This window comes from Salmo trutta, chromosome 38, assembly GCF_901001165.1.
Source record: "Salmo trutta chromosome 38, fSalTru1.1, whole genome shotgun sequence".
Taxonomy (NCBI): Eukaryota; Metazoa; Chordata; class Actinopteri; order Salmoniformes; family Salmonidae; genus Salmo; species Salmo trutta.
Window position 1 is genome coordinate 21,119,940 of NC_042994.1, and position 23,326 is coordinate 21,143,265.

The window sequence follows — 23,326 nt, forward strand, 5'->3', positions numbered from 1 at the left end:
CCTAGGCAGAGTTCCGAAGAAAAAGCCATATCTCAGACTGGCCAATTCAAATAAAAGATTAAGGTGGGCAAAAGAACACACACACTGGACAGAGGAAGATTGAAAAAAAGTGTTATGGACAGACGAATCTAAGTTTGGTGTTCGGATCACAAAGAACAACATTCGTGAGACACAGAAAAAATGAAAAGATGCTGGAGGAGTGCTTGACGCCATCTGTCAAGCATGGTGGGGGCAATGTGATTGTCTGGGGGTGCTTTGGTGGTGGTAAAGTGGGAGATTTGTACAGGGTAAAAGAGATCTTGAAGAAGGAAGGCTATCAATCCATTTTTCAACGCCATGCCATACCCTGTGATCGGAGCTTAATTGGAGCCAATTTCCTCCTACAACAGGACAATGACCCAACGCACAGCTCCAAACTATGCAATAAATATTTAGGGAAGAAGCAGTCAGCTGGTATTCTGTCTATAATGGAGTGGCCAGCACAGTCACTAGATCTCAACCCTATTGAGCTGTTGTGGGAGCAACTTGACCGTATGGTACGTAAGAAGCACCAATCAAGCCAATCCAACTTGTGGGAGGTGCTTCAGGAAGCATGGGGTGAAATCTTTTCAGATTACCTCAACAAATTGACAACTAGAATGTCTTAGGTCTGCAATGCTGTAATTGCTGAAAATTGAGGATTCTTTGGCGAAAGCAAAGTTTGAAGGACACAATTATTATTTAAATAAAAAAATCATTATTTATAACCTTGTCAACGTCTTGACTATATTTCCTATTCATTTTGCAACTCATTTCATGTATGTTTTCATGGAAAACAAGGACATTTCTAAGTGACCCCAAACTTTTGAACGGTAGTGTAAATGACTAAGGTATTGCAAATGTTTTGCAAATGAGTGCGCAATATGACACATCCTAATACAATCAACATCACTGTTGTCATAAGTAAGTGTTTCCGCCTACAACAAGGGATTACACTGCAGATTTTGATTGCTTCACTCAATTCTGGACAGGGGGAAAACAATAAGCGGTATTGCCGTGTAACTGGATATCTGGGTAACCAGAGACGTGCATCGAGACAGATCGATTCCTAAAGCATGTAACAGCAGGGGGAGAAATGGCATCAGTGTGCAATAAGACTATTGATGAGATCAAGTTTCATACAAGCCTCTTTCATTTGGGGAAAGTGGCGGGTGGTTTGTAAATCTATTGGAGAGCAAGGCTGGCGAGAGACGAGGAGGGGGAATCTTGACCTCTGTGAATATCTAGCGGTCACATCTCTTATTCCTCAATTCGATTTAAGTTGAATTACATGTTCCTTAATTCAATTAAGTTTAATTACATTACATTTCATGGATGTGATATTCATAATATCGTAATAAGCTTTCACCGGTTATATCTACTGTAAGTAGGACTGGAATGCTCTTATTGTTTTAGCTACTCGTTAAGCAACCGTGGAGATACGTAGTGAAGACAACAATCAATGGCAATCTAACGTCGCTTTACCAGCAGTACTTCCCCCATCTCCCTCAAGTGTGAATCATTTACTAAGGCGGCACAGCTTCCGTTCCCCTTATCCAAAACAATATGGCCTCGCCTCCTACAGAATTTTTTTGCAGTGTTGCCACGACAACTGCCGCAGTGGCACCAGGAGACGAGCCCCTTTATTTCCTGTGTTACGAGAGATGAGAAGAGGCCAGCCAAGCAAATTGAGGCTTTTCAAGATTTTAATACATTTTTCTTTTGACCGCTCGTCTCGTCATGTTGCCTAGCTGTGAGCATGGGCACCCCCACTGTCTTTTGTTTCACAAGGGTCTACTGATCCTGGTCTTGCACACACGCATCGCACACCCCAAACCTCCCCCACACACAAAAAAAACTTTTCATCCTATAGTATTTCTAAGATTATTAAATGATTCAGGACCAACAGTTAGGTGTGGTCTGAGGGCCACTCGCACTGTAATTACTTCCTCTTTTTTGTGTGTGTCCGCTCCGCACTAGCTATCAAAATGAACAATCTCAGCACCGGGTGTCAGGTAATAGGCGTTGATAGCAGGAGATAAAATCCACTGGGCTGGTAAAACTCTTGAAAAAGCCCTTCCTCCCTGAGTTCTTACATGGGCGTTTCAGTCTAATTTGACACCGTACACCGGCGCCGGCAATCGTCTCTGACACTACAGAGCATTTCAATCAAGTGTAGATAAAGAGGAATGCGTTGTTGGAAACTGTATGTCCCATCTCAGTGTTGCGCTGAAATAACGCGTCTTATGAAAAATAGCACCTGCTATAATTTGGTCATGAGCCCAAACATTTTGAGAAATGTTTCACAAGCGTTATGCCAGTTACCTTATGAGATTTGAATTGAGATAAAAAATATAAATATTATTGTATAATAAACAGACATTAGGTGTCTGTTTAACCCACCCTTATATTACAAGGTTCTTCCACCCATTAGCATGGAATAAAAAGATATTGGGCAGACATTGGCATGTCATAACCCCACCCCTATTGTTCTTTGTGGTTCCAGTTGAGCTTCCAGCACAAGGTGGGCATCATGTACTGCCAGGCGGGCCAGAGCACCGAAGAGGAGATGTACAACAATGAGAATGCCAGCCCTGCCCTGGAGGAGTTCATGGAGCTGCTGGGCCAGAGGGTCAGGCTGAAGGGCTTCACCAAGTACCGGGCCCAGCTGGACAACAAAAGTAAGTGTTCACGGCTCAACACACACATCATTTGTTTATATGTTTTATTCGCATTTGATTTATCATATGGTTGATAAATGTGCAGTAAGTTAGAGGATCAGGGCCCAGCTGGACACATACTGTACATCATCTTGTACAGACCAACTGAAAAGAAGAATAATGCAGTTTTGAATGACATATATTTGGATAGGAGAAAACTTGGAAGTTAGTCCTTTTCTCTGTATTAAAAAAATGTGGTAGATTGCAGAAGATCTACAAAAAAAGTCCATGTCTCTCTGTACACTGGAAAAGGAGTTACATGGCCAGAATTTTTTTTAAACAGTGCAAACGAAATAATATCTTGGAGAGTTTTGCTAATGCAGCGAAGGAATAAATATGGAAGGTAATCCTATCAATCAATACTGTTTCCAAAGAGAACTGTTCTGCCACACCCAAACCCTTTGTTTCTCCTTCGCTTTGAAAGTGTGGAGTATTTGAAACAAGTTTATCATTGAATGTGAAAACCAAGCCACTGTATATGGAGATATGACTAAAGTCTATGGAGGTACTGTATGAGTTTGGCCAACTTCAGAGCTGTTGTTGCCTTCTGCTTGATGCTGGCAACACCAGGACTGATTGGTACTGATTCCCATATGTGTATATAAACTCAGCAAAAAAAAGAAACGTCCTCTCACTGTCAACTGCGTTTATTTTCAGCAAACTTAACATGTGTAAATATTTGTATGAACATAAGATTCAACAACTGAGACATAAACTGAACAAGTTCCACAGACATGTGATGAACAGAAATGGAATGTGTCCCTGAACAAAGGGGGGGTCAAAATCAAAAGTAACAAGTATCTGGTGTGGCCACCAGCTGCATTAAGTACTGCAGTGCATCTCCTCCTTGTGGACTGCACCAGATTTCCCAGTTCTTGCTGTGAGATGTTACCCCACTCTTCCACCAAGGCACCTGCAAGTTCCCAGACATTTCTGGTGGGGAATGACCCTAGCTCTCACCCTCCGATCCAACAGGTCCCAGACATGCTCAATGGGATTGAGATCCGGGCTCTTCCCTGGCCATGGCAGAACACTGACATTCTTATCTTGCAGGAAATCACGCACAGAACGAGCATTATGGCTGGTGGCATTGTCATGCTGGATGGTCATGTCATGATGAACCTGCAGGAAGGGTACCACATGAGGGAGGAGGATGTCTTCCCTGTAACGCACAGCGTTGAGATGGCCTGCAATGACAACTAGCTCAGTCCGATGAGGCTGTGACACCGCCCCAGACCATGACGGACCCTCCACCTCCAAATCGATCCCGCTCCAGAGTACAGGCCTCGGTGTAACGCTCATTCCTTCGACGATAAACGCGACTCCGACCATCACCCCTGGTGAGACAAAACCGTGACTCGTCAGTGAAGAGCACTTTTTGCCAGTCCTGTCTGGTCCAGCGACAGTGGGTTTGTGCCCATAGGCGACATTGTTGCCAGTAATGTCTGGTGAGGACCTGCCTTACAACAGGCCTACAAGCCCTCAGTCCAGCCTCTCTCAGCCTATTGCGGACAGTCTGAGCACTGATGGAGGAATTGTGCGTTCCTGGTGTAACAGGAACGCACAAGACCATGGTGCTTGCCTAAGGAGCTGTGAGGGGAACAGCACCTCCGTACCTTCAGGCTCTGATCAGGCCCTACACCCAAACAAGGGCACTGCGTTCATCCACCTCTGGCCTGCTGGCCCCCCTACCTCTGCTTCTGCAGTTCCCGCTCAGCCCAGTCAAAACTGTTCGCTGCTCTGGCACCCCAATGGTGGAACAAGCTCCCTTACGACGCCAGGACAGCAGAGTCAATCACCACCTTCCGTAGACACCTGAAACCCCACCTCTTTAAGGAATACTTGGGATAGGATATAGTAATCCTTCTACCCCCCCCCCCCCCCCAAAAAAAAGATATAGATGTACTATTGTAAAGTGGTTGTTCCACTGGATATCATAAGGTGAATGCACCAATTTGTAAGTCGCTCTGACGTAAATGCTAAATGACGTAAATGTAACTCGGGCAGTTGTTGTTGCTATCCTGTACCTGTCCCTCAGGTGTGATGTTTGGATGTACCGATCCTGTGCAGGTGTTGTTACACGTGGTCTGCCACTGCGAGGATGATCAGCTGTCCGTCCTGTCTCCCTGTTGCGCCGTCTTAGGCGTCTCACAGTACGGACATTGCAATTTATTGCCCTGGCCACATCTGCAGTCCTCATGCCCCCTTGCAGCATGCAATAATCGTCGTTCTGGAGTTCGCTGCCTTTAGCCTGTTCAAAGTGGGGCGATTACCGATTTTAGCCATTTCATACTAGCTAGCCTTTGCTTCTTCTTAAGGTTCACGAAACCCTGGAGATGCGGGGTCCCATTTTCGCCAACTTCTTTCCCGATAACGGCGAAAATCGGGTCCAAACATAGAATAGTTGGTTCAAGAACCGTAAGCTCTTGTTCGGTGGCGAACAATTGGCCCAGCGTTGTCCAGGTTTGGCAGGGCTAGGCCGTCATTGTAAATTATTGTAAATAAGAATTTGTTCTTAACTGACTTGCCTAGTTAAATAAAAGTTACACACACACTGACCAAAAAGTTATTTTGTTGGCATTTACATATGTTGCCATTACCAGTAAAACATGATCAAAACCTATTTCTTTCACATACTTGTTGTGCTGTTTCGTGGTTCGTTTGTTCAGTCGTTAAATTCTCAACCAGGATTTCTATGGAACGCTGTTTGGGTGTTTGCGTGTCAAAAAATATACTATTTGACGTGTCAAATAAGCTTGTTGGCCAATCAGGACCTGACTATGACTGCACGTCACATAATAATTTAACTTTTACATTTTAGTCATTTAGCAGATGCTCTTATCCAGAGCGACTTACAGTAGTGAATGCATACATTTCATACATTTTTTTCTTCTCCGTACTGGCCCCCCATGGGAATCGAACCCACAACCCTGGCATTGCAAACACCATGCTCTACCAACTGAGCCACACGGGACCATTAACGCATTCATACATTTTTTTATGTAATTATTATACACATTGATTAGACTATCACTCGTATTTCATATGTCACAACGATTCATCGATACGTATGCTATGATGCTGGTAAAGTTGTCTCGCGCACCTACAGTGCTGGACATAAAAAAGCTAGTTAGCGCATGGATGTAAACAATGTTCTTCCCCAAAAACATAGCAAAATGACATCTGTTTCAGTAGCTAGCTAACTATATTGCTAGGTGTCATCATCTAAAATAACCCTAATTTATAAGACAGATCTTATGTGACACTTATGTGAAGCTAGCCACAATAAGGATTAGCCACTAAGGTTTAGCCACGAGTGGACTTTACGGTTAACCTTCAAAATATATTTTTTTGCATCATTCTACTATTTGTATTCATTTGCATCACTCTCAGTTACATTATTTTATTTTGAAGGCAAACCGCAAATTCCACTATTTTGCCTAATCCTTATTGTGGCTAGCTTCACAACACATAACCCGGTCTGGTCAAGCCTCACTAGCCAGATGAAGCTAGCTGGCTGCTTATAACATTAGCTTTGGGCAACAGCTGGCTAGCTATTTCTTTTCATGAACTGAAGTTCAATTTCAATAGGCGAACAACAAGTGGCTACCTAGCTAATACTTCCTCACAAGGATTCCTAAATCATTGCTAATAATAATGAAAATCATTTATTGTTTTCATGCTGGTTGTATTGGTGCTAGTTAGGTACCAAGCTAAAGCTAACTACCCCCAGAAGTTGCAGTCGAACAAATGATGCTTTATTACCAACGCGGGATTGTAAACACATCGTTCATGACCGGTGTTTGCTAACTTTTTTTTAACAGCTTTGACAGTGCTACTGTATCTTTTTTGACACGCGAAGATCCAAACGGTGTTCCATAGTATGCATGTCGTGAAGCTATTACTGTGTAACTCAGGTAGGGCAACATCGGCAAAATAGCGCACTTGGTAGTGTGAACCGGTGCTCGACCAGTCTGCGAAAGCCACGACAGAGAACGGTTATTTGTCAAGTGCAATTAATTCCATTATCTTGGCTTTAATGGATTTCGCCTTTGAGTTGTCTTGCTAAAATGTTGTTAATCTTTAAAATGACTGCTTGACTTGTTGACTGTTCGATCCACACAGCAGACATTGTGGGCTAGTTTAGGAATGCTGCGTTGCACGTATAGCGCAACATTTTACGTGGTGTCATGTACCTTCGTTATATAGGTATGCACGTCAGCTTTGACATCGGGTTTGCACATCGGGTGTTAAAATAAACACCGATACCGATGTTGGCATTTTGAGCTAATATCGTCCGATTCCGATATGTTCATCGATATATCGTGTATCCCTTTTATTTATTTATTTATTTATTTATTTATTTATTTATATATACACACACACACACACAGACTACCGTTCAAAAGTTTCGGGTCACTTAGAAATGTCCTTGTTTTTGAAAGAAAAGCACTTTTTTTGGTTCATTTAAAATAACATCAAATTGATCAGAAATACAGTGTAGACATTGTTAATGTTGTAAATGACTATTGTAGCTGGAAACATGTGATTTTTTTATGGAATACCTACGTACAGTGGTTGCCCCACTAAAGGTTTTGCGATTATGTTGCGGGATTTAGAGCTATTTTGTGGTTTAGTACGGTATCCTGCGTCACCACTTCATTGCTCTTCATTGCGCACTGATTATGCTTTTGGGTCCTACTGTGTCTCTAACTGACAATGAATGCATGCCATAAACCTAAATATAAACTGATAATTGTGCACAACTTCAGTATTACTTACTAAAACTGTTACACTAAGATTTTTATTTTATTTTGTTAGGATTATTTTGCTCTTACTCTGCTGCTACCTGGTCTGTCATTCTGCCCGACTAAAGAGGACAGCCAGCTGGATGTGTAACAACCACACTCTATCCTTGATTGATTTTAGAGTTGTAATTTAATGTTTTGTCGGCCACTCCCGACCGGTCTACGTTATACAGAATTACCTTTTTCTCACTCATTTTTTTAAAATAATCATAATAATCGCTTTGTTTAATTTAGAATGATATAAAAGCCCATTGGATATTTTCCCAGATATATGATTTACCCTGTTATTAGCAGGATTTTATATATATATTGGTCATGGCACCCGAGTGGCGCACAATGGGATTGTCTTGCAGTTCTCCAGCTGTATCCATTGTAAACGCACGAGGGCAGGGGGCACGGGATGGGCCGCAGAGCCGCACACAGTAGACCGACCTAGCCCATGGGGAAGGGGGGGAGAGAGTGGACCACCGCGACACTAAGGGGCATTGCACTAATAATGGTGCTGACTAGGGAAACGCTTCCGCTGTTCTGTTCTTAGTGCCAGTCTACACGTTCAAACTAAAACAATGTAACTAATAATGGCATTTTTATGCTTTCATTAATAAAATAATGATAAAAATACTCTTTCAAAATGCCTATGTTTTAGTTATGGATCCATAATGAATTACTATGGGAATAAATATCACTGAATTACAGAAATATCCTCCAATCCTCTATATGTAATTATTGGGGGAGAGTCCCGTTTATATTTTCCGATATACTGTAGGCCTACCGTAGGCGACATGACCAATATAGGCGACACTAGTGTTGAGTAATGTGCTGTTAAAAGTGGTGTAGGTCTTATTTATTTAAAGAGCATATTGAAGATAGAAGCAATAGGATTTGACGCAATAGCCAACAACTATTTTAGCACCGTTTCACGCTGCTCTGAGACAAGCATGGGGACTGGTCTTGATAAATCAATGAGATTTTTTATTTTCACTGAATCTCCATTTGGTTATTGGTTAGACTACAATTATAAAATTAGGGTGTAGAAATGTTATGCTCTTAGTGTAACCTTTTATTTAACTAGGCAAGTCAGTTAAGAACAAATTCTTATTTACAAGGACAGCCTACTCCTTCCTCCCCATTGAGGAATTGAACCCTGGTCTCCCACGTGCCCGCACGACACGGGGATTCTTTAGCTAAATAGCCGAGTGCTGTACTCCCGACCGTCACGTTGTACAGCACCATATTTTCCGTTCCATCCTAACGAAAACCCAGAGGCTTTTTCTGAGAATAGAAACACCATAATATTAATCAAATTTATCCCAAACTCTAAAAGTAATTGGAAAATTGGATACAAATTATTTGTGACATTGTGGTTACAATAAAGAATAAACAAGATGCTGTGTTTTTATTTACAGTAGTGATGGACAGCTGGTGGCATTTTGAAAACAGGTTTTCAAACATTTGTACCCGATTTTTAGCAGGACAATAGACTCTTTATAGCCCGGCTACTGTAGGTGTGAACGTCCCACAAGCATCGAATACATTGCAGGTAAAGTACTTTGAAGTGTTACATTTCTAACTCAAAACAGCAGTACAGTATTTCTTCATCTTTATGCTTTCGTTAATAAAATAACTAGAAACAGTTACCATTCAAAAATGAGCTTTTTATCTAAAAAATAAATGACATTGCGACCAAAGAGAAGAGACGAAATGGACATCATTTTCATCAAGCCAGCTTCTTTCTATGGTGTTACCCATTCCAGGGTTAGGACTACCACTAGAGGACCTGAAAATGAGCCAGAGCTGAGAGTATCACCAAAACTAAAGGTATTTTGGTGTCAGTGCATTTTCTTTAAAAAAAAGTATATAGTCTATCAATGGGTAGATCTACTGTGTAATAAAATCGATGATTAAATAAAGGTTAAATAAAAATTGCCTACTGAAAACATGAATGTGCTTTTGCATGGCTGGACAACGGGCCACACCGAAAAAACGCATGGTTGCCAAAGTTTTGCTAGATTCTTAAAATGTGTATGCAGCATTTGTGTGTTAGTCACTTAATTCTTAATTGATCTACCGTTTCTATCATAGGCCACTGTAATCAATGGTGGCTCAGGTACCATTCTGCTCATCTGATGAAGGTGCACATGGATCAAATTCAAACTTTGAAGACCGAGATCGAGTCATTGAAGGCAGACCAGCAGAAAGATAAACATTATTGGAGGGCAGAGATACGGGCAACAGCTGGTGCATTGGTCCACAGCCAGGCGGCATTGGCGGAGAATGACGCATTGAAGAGGGCGAAGAACGAGATGGAGTCACAATCCATGCCAGGCACACCTGCGAGCTCTGACACTCCACCTCCGACAGGCAGTCAACATACCTGGCAGGTTCGTCAGGTCGTCGGTTCACCCTGATATTTCCATTTTTCTGACAACAGCACTTGACCAACTGCTCACCAGACACAAGGGCTGTCCAGACCGTTATGCTGTTCTGCTATTCCAATGATGTGTAACCGAAAAAAGATAACACGAGGGGGCACAGAATACCAACTGGGATGGATCCCGAGGTAAATGTGGCTTACCAGTGAACCTCCGGGAGTTCATCATAAATACTGTGTCTCAGAAGTTTCTGTCCATGACTGATGCAACCCAAAAAAGCAACTCTGCCTAGAAGGCCAGCATCCCAGAGTCGCCTCTTCACTGCTGACGTTGAGACTGGTGTTTTGCGGGTACTATTTAATGAAGCTGCCAGTTGAGGACTTGAGGCGTCTGTTTCTCAAACTAGACACACTAATGTACTTGTCCTCTTGCTCAGTTGTGCACCAGGGCCTGCCACTCTTTCTATTCTGGTTAGAGACAGTTTGCACTGTTCTGTGAAGGGAGTAGTACACAGCGTTGTACGAGATCTTATCTTATCTCCCTCACTAGCTTTAAGCACCAACTGTCAGAGCAGCTCACAGATCACTGCACCTGTACATAGCCCATCTATAATTTAGCCCAAACAACTCCCTCTTCCCCTACTGTATTTATTTATTTATTTTGCTCCTTTGCACCCCATTATTTCTACTTTGCACTTTCTTCCACTACAAATCTACCATTCCAGTGTTTTACTTGCTATATTGTATTTACTTTGCCACCATGGCCTTTTTTGCCTTTACCTCCCTTATCTCACCTCATTTGCTCACATTGTATATAGACTTATTTTTCTACTGTATTATTGACTGTATGTTTGTTTTACTCCATGTGTAACTCTGTGTTGTTGTATGTGTCGAACTGCTTTGCTTTATCTTGGCCAGGTCGCAATTGTAAATGAGAACTTGTTCTCAACTTGCCTACCTGGTTAAATAAAGGTGAAATAAAAAAAATACATCTTCAGTTTCTCACATGGAATATCCTTCATTTCTCAGAACAAGAATAGACTGACGAGTGTCAGAAGAAAGTGCTTTGTTTCTGGCCATTTTGAGCCTGTAATCAAACCCACAAATGCTGATACTCAACTAGTCTAAAGAAGGACAGTTTTATTGCTTCTTTAATTAGAACAGTTTTCAGCTGTCCTAACATAAATGCAAAAGGGTTTTCTAATGATCAATTAGCCTTTTAAAATGAAAAACTTGGAATAGCTAACACAACGTGCAATTGGAACACAGGAGTGATGGTTGCTGATAATGGACCTCTGTACGCCTCCATAGATATTCCATAAAGAATCTGCCGTTTCTAGCTACAATAGTCATTTACAACATTAATAGTGTCTACACTATTTCTGATCAATGTGATGTTATTTTAATGGACAAAAAGCGCTTTTCTTTCAAAAACAAGGACATTTCTAAGTGACTCCAAACTTTTGAACAGTAGTGTACATATACGGATACAAACAAGCAGGCAGGCAATTTTAAAGATTCTACTGCTTTACAGTTCATATAAAGAAATCAGTCAATTAAAATTATTTAATTAGGCCCTAATCTATGGATTTCACATGACTGGGCAGGGGTGCAGCCATGGGTGGGCCTTGGAGGGTATAGGCCCACTCATGTGACAGCCAGGCACACCCACTGGGCAGCCAGGCCCAGCCAATAAGAATGAGTTTTACCCCACAAAAGGTCTTTAATACAGACATGAAACATGGGGCCAACACTTTGCGTTTTACATTTTTGTTCATTAATATAGATATATAGTGATCTACAGTTGAAGTCGGAGGTTTACATACACCTTAGCCAAGTACATTTAAACTAAAAGTTTTTCACAATCCTGACATTTAATCCTAGTAAATATTCCCCGTCTTCGGTCAGTTAGGATTACCACTTTTTTTTATTTTAAGAATGTGAAATGTCAGAATAATAGCAGAGAGAAGGATTTATTTCAGCTTTTATTTCTTTCATCGCATTCCCGGTGGGTCAGAAGTGTACATACACTCCATTAGTATTTGGTAGCCTTCCACAATCTTCCCACAATAAGTTGGAAGAATTTTGGCCCATTCCTCCTGACGAAGCTGGTGTAACTGAGTCAGGTTTGTAGGCCTCCTAGCTCGCACACGCTTTTTCAGTTCTGCCCACAAATTTTCTATAGTATTGAGGTCATGGCTTTGGGATGGCCACTCCAATACCTTGACTTTGTTGTCCTTAAACCATTTTGTCACAACTTTGGAAGTTTGCTTGGGGTCATTGTCCATTTGGAAGACCCATTTGTGACCAAGCTTTAACTTCCTGACTGATGTCTTGAGATGATGCTTCAATATATCCACATAATTTTCCTACCTCATGATGCCATCTATTTTGTGAAGTGCACCAGTCCCTCCTGCAGCAAAGCAGCCCCACAACATGATGCTGCCACCCCCATGCTTCTCGGTTGGGATGGTGTTCTTTGGCTTTTTTCTCCAAACATAACGATGGTCATTATGGCCAAACAGTTCTATTTTTGTTACATCAGACCAGAGGACATTTCTCCAAAAAGTACAATTTTTGTCCCCATGTGCAGTTGCAAACTGTAGTCAGGCTTTTTTATGGCGGTTTTGGAGCAGTGACTTCTTCCTTGCGAAGCAGCCTTTGAGGTTATGTCGATATAGAAATCGTTTTACAGTGGATATAGATACTTTTGTACCTGTTTCCTCCAGCATCTTCCTTTGCTGTTGTTCTGGGATTGATTTTCACTTTTCGCACCAAAGTACATTCATCTCTAGGAGACAGAATGCGTCTCCTTCCTGAGCGGTATGACGGCTGCGTGGTCCCATGGTGTTTATACTTGCGTACTATTGTTTGTACAGATGAACATGGTACCTTCAGGCATTTGGAAATTGCTCCCAAGGATGAACCAGGCTTGTGGAGGTCTACAATTTTTTTTTTCTGAGGTCTTGGCTGATTTCTTTAGATTTTCCCATGAAGTCAAGCAAAGAGGCCTTTCAAGGTAGGCCTTGAAATACATCCACAGGTACACCTCCAATTGACTCAAATGATGTCAGTTAGCCTATCAGAAGCTTCTAAAGCCATGACATTGTTTTCTGAAATTTTCCAAGCGTTTAAAGGCACAGTCAACTTAGTGTATGTAAACTTCTGACCTACTGGAATTGTGAAATAATCTATCTGTAAACAATTGTTGGAAAAATTACTTGTATCATGCACGAAGTAGATGTCCTAACCGACTTGCCAAAAATATAGTTTGTTAACAAGAAATTTGTGGAGTGGTTGAAAAAGGGATTTTTAATGACTCCAACCTAAGTGTATGTAAACTTCCGACTTCAACTGTATAAGAGATCTTAAAACAAATCTTTTTAGCTTTGCTTTTCCTTCGGGTGCTTTTTAGTCATTCAGTTTTTGTCACTCTTTTTAGTTTTTATTCTTATGTTTGTTGTGTAGTAAATATTTCAGCTTTTATTTTCGTTGTTTTTTTGGTATGTTTTTTCCTGTGAAGCACATTTTGTTGCATTCCATGTCTGAAATGAGCTGTATAAATAAAGCTTGATTTGACTTTTTGTCTGTGAATAAACCCGGGTTGGTCTTTCTATCTAAACCATAGCAACACTCTCTATACATGTACTGTCATGTGTACCATGTTGGCTTTATTTGCTTTTCAGTTCTAAGCAGTATCTTGCGTAATGCTCTTGGGGAAATCATTCAGATCACTGTTTTTTGATTATTCTGGAGGTCTGAAATTCAGTTACAGCAATCAAGATTTTATGCCATCTTAAAGCTGTGTCCGTCTGTCAATCCTGATTCCTAGACATAACACGCAATCTGCCCAGCGTTCATATAAAGCCACCTATACAGGAACAAAGGCCAGTGTCGTTTCTGAGCTCTAGGGAAAGAGAACGGGCCATTTAGAAATACCCAGAAATAGACTGGCCATAGGGCATTTCGGGCAAATGCAAGATATGCAGGTCTGTCAGCCCAGTGGTCCTGTGTACGTTTGTTTAAAGAAATCATTTGCGCGGTATTATCGTTATTTGACTAATAATGGGGGGCCTCTCGAAAACAAATGGGCCCTTGTGCTGGAAATGTTAGACTGGAACCAGAAATGAGCATTTCTGTCTCTGGCAATACCACAGGATTATTGTTGCAGAATACAATGATCTTATTGCAGATCATTTGTTTCCGGAGACTGCAGTATTACATTCTTTTCAATTCTATTGTTTAGAATGTCTCTGTCTGAGCTGCTCTGACCTAAATTCTTTGTTTGGGTGTTACAGCGGATTCCACTGGAACACATTCTCTCTACACTACTTACAAAGACTATGAGCTGATGTTCCACGTGTCCACACTGCTCCCCTACACCCCCAACAACAGACAACAGGTGAGTGGACACTGGAAGTCTATGGGTATCTGTTAGCATGCTAGCAACGCTACCTCTAACTTCCTTCATACTGGATACGGATGCATAACATTTTTATCCACGAGTTCATCTGACTCTGGGGAAGTAGCTAAAAGGCCTCATTGCCAACATCCCAAAGTATCCCTTTAAAGCAGCTCTAGTCAATCTGTGTCCACCCACAGTGGGCCCCCAACATTTGTGTAAGTAATCTGAGAGATTGGTCTTGGCAAATGTCACTGCCACTGAGGTATTTGAATATTGTTGTAACTGCCCTTAAAGCCAGATTTTGGAGTGGCACTTCAAAAGAGCAATTTAACACTTTTTGATAATTAACAAAAAGATCTAGTAGGTCAGTTTTTAAAATTTTTATTAAGGGCTGAATCGAAACTTGAAAAGTGCACATAACCAGTGGTGGAAAAAGTACCCAATTGACATACTTGAGTAAAAATAAAGATACCTTAATAGAAAATGACTCAAGTGAAAGTCACCCAGTAAAATACTACTTCAGTAAAAGTATTAAATATACTTAAGTATCAAAGTAAATGTAATTTCAAAAATATACCTAAGTATCAAAAGTAAAAGTACAATCATTTCTAATTCCTTATATTAAAACCTCTTACGACAAGAGTTTGACAATAGCCAGTGAAAAATCAGAGCGCCATATTCAAAACCACAAATCGAATAATTTCTATTTCTCAAACATAGGACTATTTTACACCATTTTATAGATACACTTCTCCTGAATCGAACCACGCTGTCCGATTTCAAAAAGGCTTTACAGCGAAAGCAAAACATTAGATTATGTTAGGAGAGTACATCGACACAAATAACCACACAGCCATTTTCCAAGCAACTAGCATGCATCACATATACCCAAAACACAGCTAAATGCAGCACTAACCTTTGACGATCTTCATCAGATGACACTCCTAGGACATCATGTTACACAATACATTTTTTTGTTCGATAAAGTTCATATTTATATATAAAAACAGCATTTTACATTGGCGCGTAACGTTCAGAAAATATTTTCCCTCAAATACTGCCGGTGAATCAGCGCCACAATTTACAAAAATACTTGTCATAAACGTTGATAAAATATTAAACTGTCATTCAAAGAATTATAGATGAACATCTCCTTTATGCTAACGCTGTGAAAGATTTCAAAAAAGCTTCACGAGGAAAGCACTCTTTGCAATAATCTGAGTACTGAGCTCAGAAAAATACACTAGGCTATACAGACAGCCGCCATTTTGGAGTCATCTAAAATCAGAAATAGCATTAGAAATATTCCCTTACCTTTGATGATCTTCATCAGAAGGCACTTCCAGGAATCCCAGGTCCACAATAAATGTTGTTTTGTTCGATAAACTCCATAATTTATGTCCAAGTAACTCCTTGTTGTTCGCGCGTTCAGTTCAGCTACTCCAAATGTAGGAAGCGCGCGGACAATGTCACGACGAAAAGTAAAAAAAAGTTGTATTTATGTTCGTTCAAACGTTGTAAAATATCAATCTTTAGGGCCTTTAGAACGTGAAGATTCAGTAATATTTCAACTGGACGGTTCCTGTGTCTTGAAAAACATTTTGGAACAGAGGATCCTCCCTCGTGAACGCGCACCAATGAAGTGATGTCCTTCCCTGAAAGACCAACTTCCCCACCTTCTCATTCGGTCTCTGTTCATCGTAGATGCCTCAAACAACTTTGTAAAGACTGTTGACATCTAGTGGAAGCCTTAGGAAGTGCACAATAATTACTACGTCACTGTGTGTTCAATAGGAAACGACTTGAAGAGAGCCCATGCATCTAGATTTCCACTTCCTGGTAGGATTTCTCTCAGGTTTTTGCTTGCCATATGAGTTCTGTTATACTCACGAACATCATTTAAACAGTTTTAGGAACTTCAGAGTGTTTTCTATCCAAATCTACTAATAATATGCATATCCTAGCTTCTGAGTTTGTGTAGGAGGCAGTTTAATATGGGCACATTTTTTCCGAAATTGTCAATACTGCCCCCTATCCTTAAAGAGCTGTAAAAAGTTAAGCAAACCAGGTGGTGCCATTTTCTTGTTTTTTTATTTACGGAAAGCCAGGGGCACACTCCAACGCTCGGGCATCATTCACAAATGAAGCATGTGTGTTTAGTGAGTCCGCCAGATCAGAGGCAGTAGGGATGACCAGGGATGTTCTCTTGATAAGCGTGTGAATTGGACCATTTTCCTGTCCTGTTAAGCATTCAAATTATAACGAGTACTTTTGGGTGTCAAGGAAAATGTATGGAGTAAATAGTACATTATTTTCTTTAGGAATGTAGTAAAGTAAAAGTTGTCAAAAATATAAATAGTAAAGTACAGATACCCCCAAAAACTACTTAAGTAGTATTTCAAAGTTTTTTTACTTAAGTACTTTACACCACTGCACATAACCCTCTTGAGTTAATTTCCGCGGTGCCGCGACACTCTAATTAGCATAATAAAAAAATCCCCATCAAAATCCGTCTTAGTTGCATCTATTTTATTGTGTGGGTTTAACTGCCATCCTGGTACCAGTTAAAAAAATGTATTAAAGTATATATGGAAATAGTTTAGTGCCCAAAAAATTGGGTTAAATATGTGCAAAAATAATAAAATAGTTTCCTGATCTTATATCACTCAGATATAAGACAGACACTTCAAAACAAACTTACTTTTTTTACTATCTAAAAAGGATCTGTTTTTACATGTATGAATCTGTTATCAATGTATTTCTATCGGCTAAGTTCAGTAAGCTCAAATTCAATGTTTCATCAAATACTGTTTTAATATTTTGGGGGGATACCTAAAGGGGTTCTAAAATTCTAAATCAAATAGCTTGATATGATCATCTTAAAACAATTCCATATGTTAGCTTAGTAACCCCCCCCCCCCCCCCAGAAACTCAAGTCAAGCTCACATTTTTTAAACTGCTGTGAAAAATAGTTTTAAAAATCACTTATGTTAATGAAGTTAACTCTAAATGCAATCCTTTTTTTTCCGTCATAATAGTGATCATTATCATGAACATTTCTTATAGTTTCTACCCCTTTACAACAACAGGTAGCTTGCCATGTTGATCCTTTAGTCACAATCTGCTCTCCAATATTAGAAATTGGACTCATCATTTCAGAGTTGCTCATAATTTTCCCGTCAGTGACTTGTTAATTGGAAATGATATTTCTGGAGATGTTGCCACGACAACAATTTCGCATGCACTCCTCAATTCAATTCCCCACTCTGCTTGGTGTCTGTGAATATGCCTGGGTGGGTCTTTCTATCTAGACCATAGCAACACCCCTTATAAATGAATTGTCACGTGCACCATGTTGATTCTATTTGCTTTGCAGTTGTAAGCAGTATCTTACGTAGAGCTCTTGGGAACAGCATTCAGATCAGTTTTTTTTAAATGAATGGACTATTCTGGAGGTCTGAAATTAAGTCACAGCAATAAAGATTTTAGGCCATCTTAAAGCTGTGACCATCTGGCAATCCTGATTCCTGGACATATGCCGCAAACTGCCCAGCGTTCATAGAAAGCCACCTATACAGGAACGAGGGCCAGTGTCTTTCTGAGCTTTCCGAAATTAGAACGGGCCAAGTGTCTTGGGCTTCGCATGTGTCTTGGGCCTTGATTATTAGGATTTGAAGTTTCATTCCTCCCCTGGGATCCCATTTGATTTCTGAGATTAGCCGTAAGCCCCCCCAAGGTCGGCAGAGGCTCTGCCACTACTTGAGCCCCTTGATCCAGCCAATTCCACCCCTCATCCTGTTTGTTTACCACCTACACCACGGGACTTAACAGATTATGGCCTCCTGGTGAGGAGGCTATCGCCCTGTTAGAAACCCCTGCACCCTAGCCACTGCCTTTAGCACTTCTGTTGATTGGCAAGGATATGAGAGGTATAAGCAATATGACAGTACTGTAGCTCCCACAGGCCCTCTGATAGACTCCAAATAAACATGTTTTACTGTCCTCCATATCCTTTCCTAGACCACTTAACAGCTTGACTTGTGTTCTAGAATGGGATAGATTTCCATCATTTAGGTCTTCATCAGCCTTTGAGACCTTTTCCTAGTCTCTCATGTACTGTAAGGGCATTTACTTTTCTGAATTCTAATGTGCTTTTTCTTTTCTGTTTCCTTTTCTTGCCATTTAGCTACTGAGGAAGAGGCACATTGGAAATGACATCGTCACCGTCATCTTCCAGGAACCTGGTGCTCTTCCCTTCACTCCCAAAAACATTCGCTCACACTTCCAGCACGTGTTCATCATCGTCAGAGTCCACAACCCTTGCACAGAAAATGTTTGCTACAGGTGAGCAAAGCGGACCGCCGATACTTCTAAAATACATGGTGTGAGAGATGTGTAAAGCTGGATTCAATTAACTTGCATTGATTCAAGCATTCATATACCTAAGGGCCCAATTTCAAACATTATAAGAAGTACCTCTATTAATGATTGTTGAATCAAGTGTCAACTCCCTCCATCGCTAAAGTTCAGTCCCTGGACAATAAAGTAGACAAGCTTAGGGCTAGGATCTCTTTCCAGAGAGACATCAGGGACTGTATAACATAGTCTTTTTTTTTTTTTACAGAATCATGACTCTGCGGATATATTGTCCATTCAGCCAGCAGGGTTCTTTGTCTATCGTACATTCAAAAAAATAAGAAAGTTTCATGATTAACAGCTGTGTGATTGTGGTAACGTTCTCCCAATCTGGAATACCTCACGATCAAATGCCGACCGCATTACCTCCCAAAATACATTTATTCGGTCATTGTCATTGCCGTGTATATTCCCCCCCAAGCCGACACTGCGACGGCTCTCAAGGAACTACACTTTTCTATGTGCAAACTGGAAACCGCTTATCCTGAGGCCGCATTTATTGTAGCTGGGGACTTTAATAAAGGAAATCTGAGGAAAACGCTACCGAAATTCAATCAACACATCTCCTGTGCTACATGCGCAACACGGACCGTGGATCATTGCTACTCTCCCTTTTGGGGCGGGCTACAAGGCCATCCCCCTCCCTCCCTTAGGCAAATTAGACCACACCTCTCTTCTGCTCCTGCCCACCTATAGGCAAAATGGGTACAGGAAGCTCCCGTGGTATGGACTGCTCAATGTTGGTCTGACCAATCGAAATCTATGCTTCAAGATTGTTTTGATCACGCGGACCTGGAAATATTCCGGGTCGCCTCTGAGAATAGTAGTATTGACGTACACACTGACTCGGAGACTGGGTTCATAAGGAAGTGCATAGAGGATGTTGTCCCACTGTGACGATTAGAACTCATCTAAACCAAAAATCGTGGATAGATTGCATCATTCGCGCAAAACTAAAAGTGTGAACCATCGCATTTAGCCATGGCAAGGTGACTGGGAATGTGGACCTGTACAAGCAGACCAGCTATGACCTCAGTAACGCAATCAAGAGGCAAAACAACATTAGACAGTGAAGTTGCATTAAACTGCTCCGACATGAGACATATGTGGCAGGGACTCCAGACAATCACGGATTATGAAGGGAAAGCCAGCCACGTTGTGGACACCTACGCCTCGCTCCTGGACGAGCTAAACACTTTTGCCGCTTCGAGGAAAACAACACAGAGCTGCCGATATAGCTACCGAAGCCCACCAGGACTCTGTGCTTTCGTCCTCCACTACTAAAGGACACCGATAATTAGAAGAGGCTAGCTTGAGCCAAGAAAGACGAGCAATGGACATTAGAGCAATGGACATTAAACTGTCCTTTGGTCTGATGGGTACAAATTTGAGATTTTTGTTTCCAACCGCCTTGTCTTTGTGAGACGCAGAGTAGGTGAACAGATTATCTCCGCAACTTTGGGTGGCTAAGATGTTTAACATTTTTTTGGTTACTGCATGATTCCATATGGGTTATTTCATAGTTTTGATGGCTTCAAGAGGGCCACCATTGTTCCTGTTCCCAAGAAAGCTAAGGTAACTGAGCTAAATGACTATCGCCCCGTGGCACTCACTTCCGTCATCATGAAGTGCTTTGAGAGACTAGTCAAGGACCATATCACCTCCACTCTACCTGACACCCTGGCCTAGACCCACTCCAATTTGCTTACCACCCCAATAGGTCCACAGACAACGCAATCGCAATCACACTGCACACTGCCCTAATCCATTTGGACAAGAGGAATACCTATGTAAGAATGCTGTTCATCGATTACAGCTCAGCATTTTAACACCATAGTACCCTCCAAACTCGTCATTAAGCTCGAGACCCTGGGTCTCGACCCCGCGCTGTGCAACTGGATCCTGGACTTCCTGATGGGCCGCCCCCAGGTGGTGAGGGAAGGAAACAACATCTCCACCCCGCTGATCCTCAACACTGGGGCCCCACAAGGGTGTGTTCTCAGCCCTCTCCTGTACTCCCTGTTCACCCATGACTGCGTGGCCATGCACGCCTCCAACTCAATCATCAAGTTTGCAGACGACACTACAGTGGTAGGCTTGATTACCAACAACGACTAGACGACCTTCAGGGAGGAGGTGAGGGCCCTCGGAGTGTGGTGTCAGGAAAATAACCTCAAACTCAACGTCAACAAAACAAAGGAGATGATCATGGACTTCAGGAAACAGCAGAGGGAGCACTCCCCCATCCACATCGACGGCCGCAGTGGAGAAGGTGAAAAGTACATGTTCCTCAGCGTACACATCACGGACAGCCTGAAATGGTCCCTTCACACAGAGAGCGTGGTGAAGAAGAAGCAACAGTGCCTCTTCAACTTCAGGAGGCTGAAGAAACTCCGCTTGGTCCCTAAAGGAATCCGCAGAAGAGTTTGTGCATATATTATGACAACATTTAGTTATTTTTTAGTTGGTTTTGGACCTCGGTACGGGTTTTTTCAGCTGTTCGGGAACACATTTTTCTCGGGGCCAGCCAAAGTCTACGCCCCTTTGTCCGTGATTGGTCAACTGTAGGAATTCTTCAATAAAGAATTTGTCATTTGATGAGAAATGACTTGTTTATATGCAAATTTGTTCATTGAGAAATATTGCACCAAACATTTTAGTTGCTCAATTCTACACCTAACTAAAGATCTCCTCAGCAAAAACGTCAAAATTCATGACTGATTTCTTGAGTTACCTTAGATTAGTTCTGACTATTTTGAGGAATAACTATAACTGGCTACGGCGTCTCAAATAGGACAAATATGACTTGGTGCTTTTTTTCTCGTTTTTCAAGAGGTCTTTAAGGGAGTATGCGAACACTCTCGTTTGCCTAGCTGACTTAGGCCGAACTGAAACATGCTGACACCTTTAGACCCTCAGAAACTTCTACAGATGCACCATTGTGAGCATCCTGTCAGGCTGTATCACCGCATGGTATGGCAATTGCACCACCCGCAACTGCAGGGCTCTCCAGAGGGTGGTGCAGTCAGCCCAACACATCACCGGGGGCACACTGCCTGCCCTCCAGGACATCTACAGCACCCGGTGTCACAGGAATGCCAAGAAGATCATCAAGGACCTCAGCCACCCAAGCCACAGCCTGTTCACGCCGCTACCATCTTGAAGGCAGAGACCGTACAGGTGCATCAAACCTGGGACCGAGACACTGCTTGTATCTCCAGGCCATCAGACTGTTACAGTCCCCACTAGCCGGCCTCCACTCAGTTCCCTACCCTGAAACTTAGTCACTGTTCTAGCCGGCTACCACGCGGTACTCTACCCCCTGCTCCTTAGACTGCTGCCCTATGTACATAGGCATTGAACACTGGTCACTTTAATAATGTTTACATACTGTTTTACCCACTTTATATGTACAGTGCATTTGTAAAGTTTTCGGACCCCTTTTTCCACATTTTGTTACGTTACAGCCTTATTATAAAATGTATCAAATGAATTGTTTTCCTCATCAATCTACACACAATAACCCATAATAATGAAGCGCAAACAGGTTTTTAGGAATCTTTGCAAATTTAAACAAATAAATAAACAGATCGCAAAAGGTTTGAATAATTATGTAAATAAGCTATGAGACTTGAAATTGAGCTCAGGTGCATCCTGTTTCCATTGATCATCCTTGATGTTTTTACAACTTGATTGGATTCCACCTGTGGCAAATTCAATTGATTGGACATGATTTGGAGAGGCGCACACCTGTCTATAAGGTCCCACAGTTGACAGTGCATGGCAGAGCAAAAACCAAGCAATGAAGCTGAAGAAATTGTCTGTAGAGCTCCAAGACAGGATAGTGTTGAGGTACAGATCTGGGGAAGGGTACCAAAAAAAATTCTGCAACATTGAAGATCCCCAAGGACACAGTGGCCTCCATCATTCTTAAATGGAAGAAGATTGGAATCACTAAGACTCTTCCTAAAGCTGGCCGCTCGGCCAGACTGAGCAATCGGGGGAGAAGAGCCTTGGTCAGGGAGGTGACCAAGAACCCAATGCTCACTCTGACAGAGCTCCAGAGTTCCTCTGTGGGGATGGGAGAACTTTCCAGAAGGACATCTCTGCACACTCCACCAATCAGGCTTCTATGGTGGCCAGATGGAAGCCACTCCTCAGTAAAAGGCACTGGACAGCCCTCTTGGAGTTTGCCAAAAGGCACCTAAAGGCTCTCAGACTACGAGAAACAAGATGCCCTGGTCTGATGAAACCAAGATTGAACTCTTTGGCCTAAATGCCAAGAGTCACGTCTGGAGGAAACTGCCACCATCCCTACGGTGAGGTGTGATGGCAGCATCATGCTGTGGGGATGTTTTCAGCGGCAGGGACTGGGAGACAAGTCAGGATTTGAGGGTAGGATGAACGGCGAAAAGTACAGAGAGATCCTTGATGAAAACCTGCTCCAGAACGCTCAGGACCTCTGACTGGGGCGAAGATTCACCTTCCAACAGGACAACGACCCTAAGCACACAGCCAAGACTATGCAGGAGTGGCTTCTGGACAATTCTCTTAATATCCTTGAGTGACACAGCCAGATCCTGGACTT

At 41.9% G+C, this 23,326-nt stretch overlaps 1 protein-coding gene across 9 annotated transcripts in view; it reads left to right on the forward strand.

Annotated features, from left to right (window-relative positions):
- sipa1l2 (signal-induced proliferation-associated 1 like 2) overlaps positions 1 to 23,326 on the forward strand; it is a 117,420-nt gene that overhangs the window by 46,859 nt on the left and 47,235 nt on the right. For all 9 annotated transcript variants that reach the window (XM_029739257.1, XM_029739256.1, XM_029739259.1 and 6 more), the window contains exons 5-7: positions 2,525 to 2,699; positions 14,216 to 14,319; positions 18,509 to 18,666. In XM_029739257.1, coding sequence (XP_029595117.1) covers positions 2,525 to 2,699; positions 14,216 to 14,319; positions 18,509 to 18,666 — 437 coding nt within the window. The remainder of the gene's footprint in view (positions 1 to 2,524; positions 2,700 to 14,215; positions 14,320 to 18,508; positions 18,667 to 23,326) is intronic.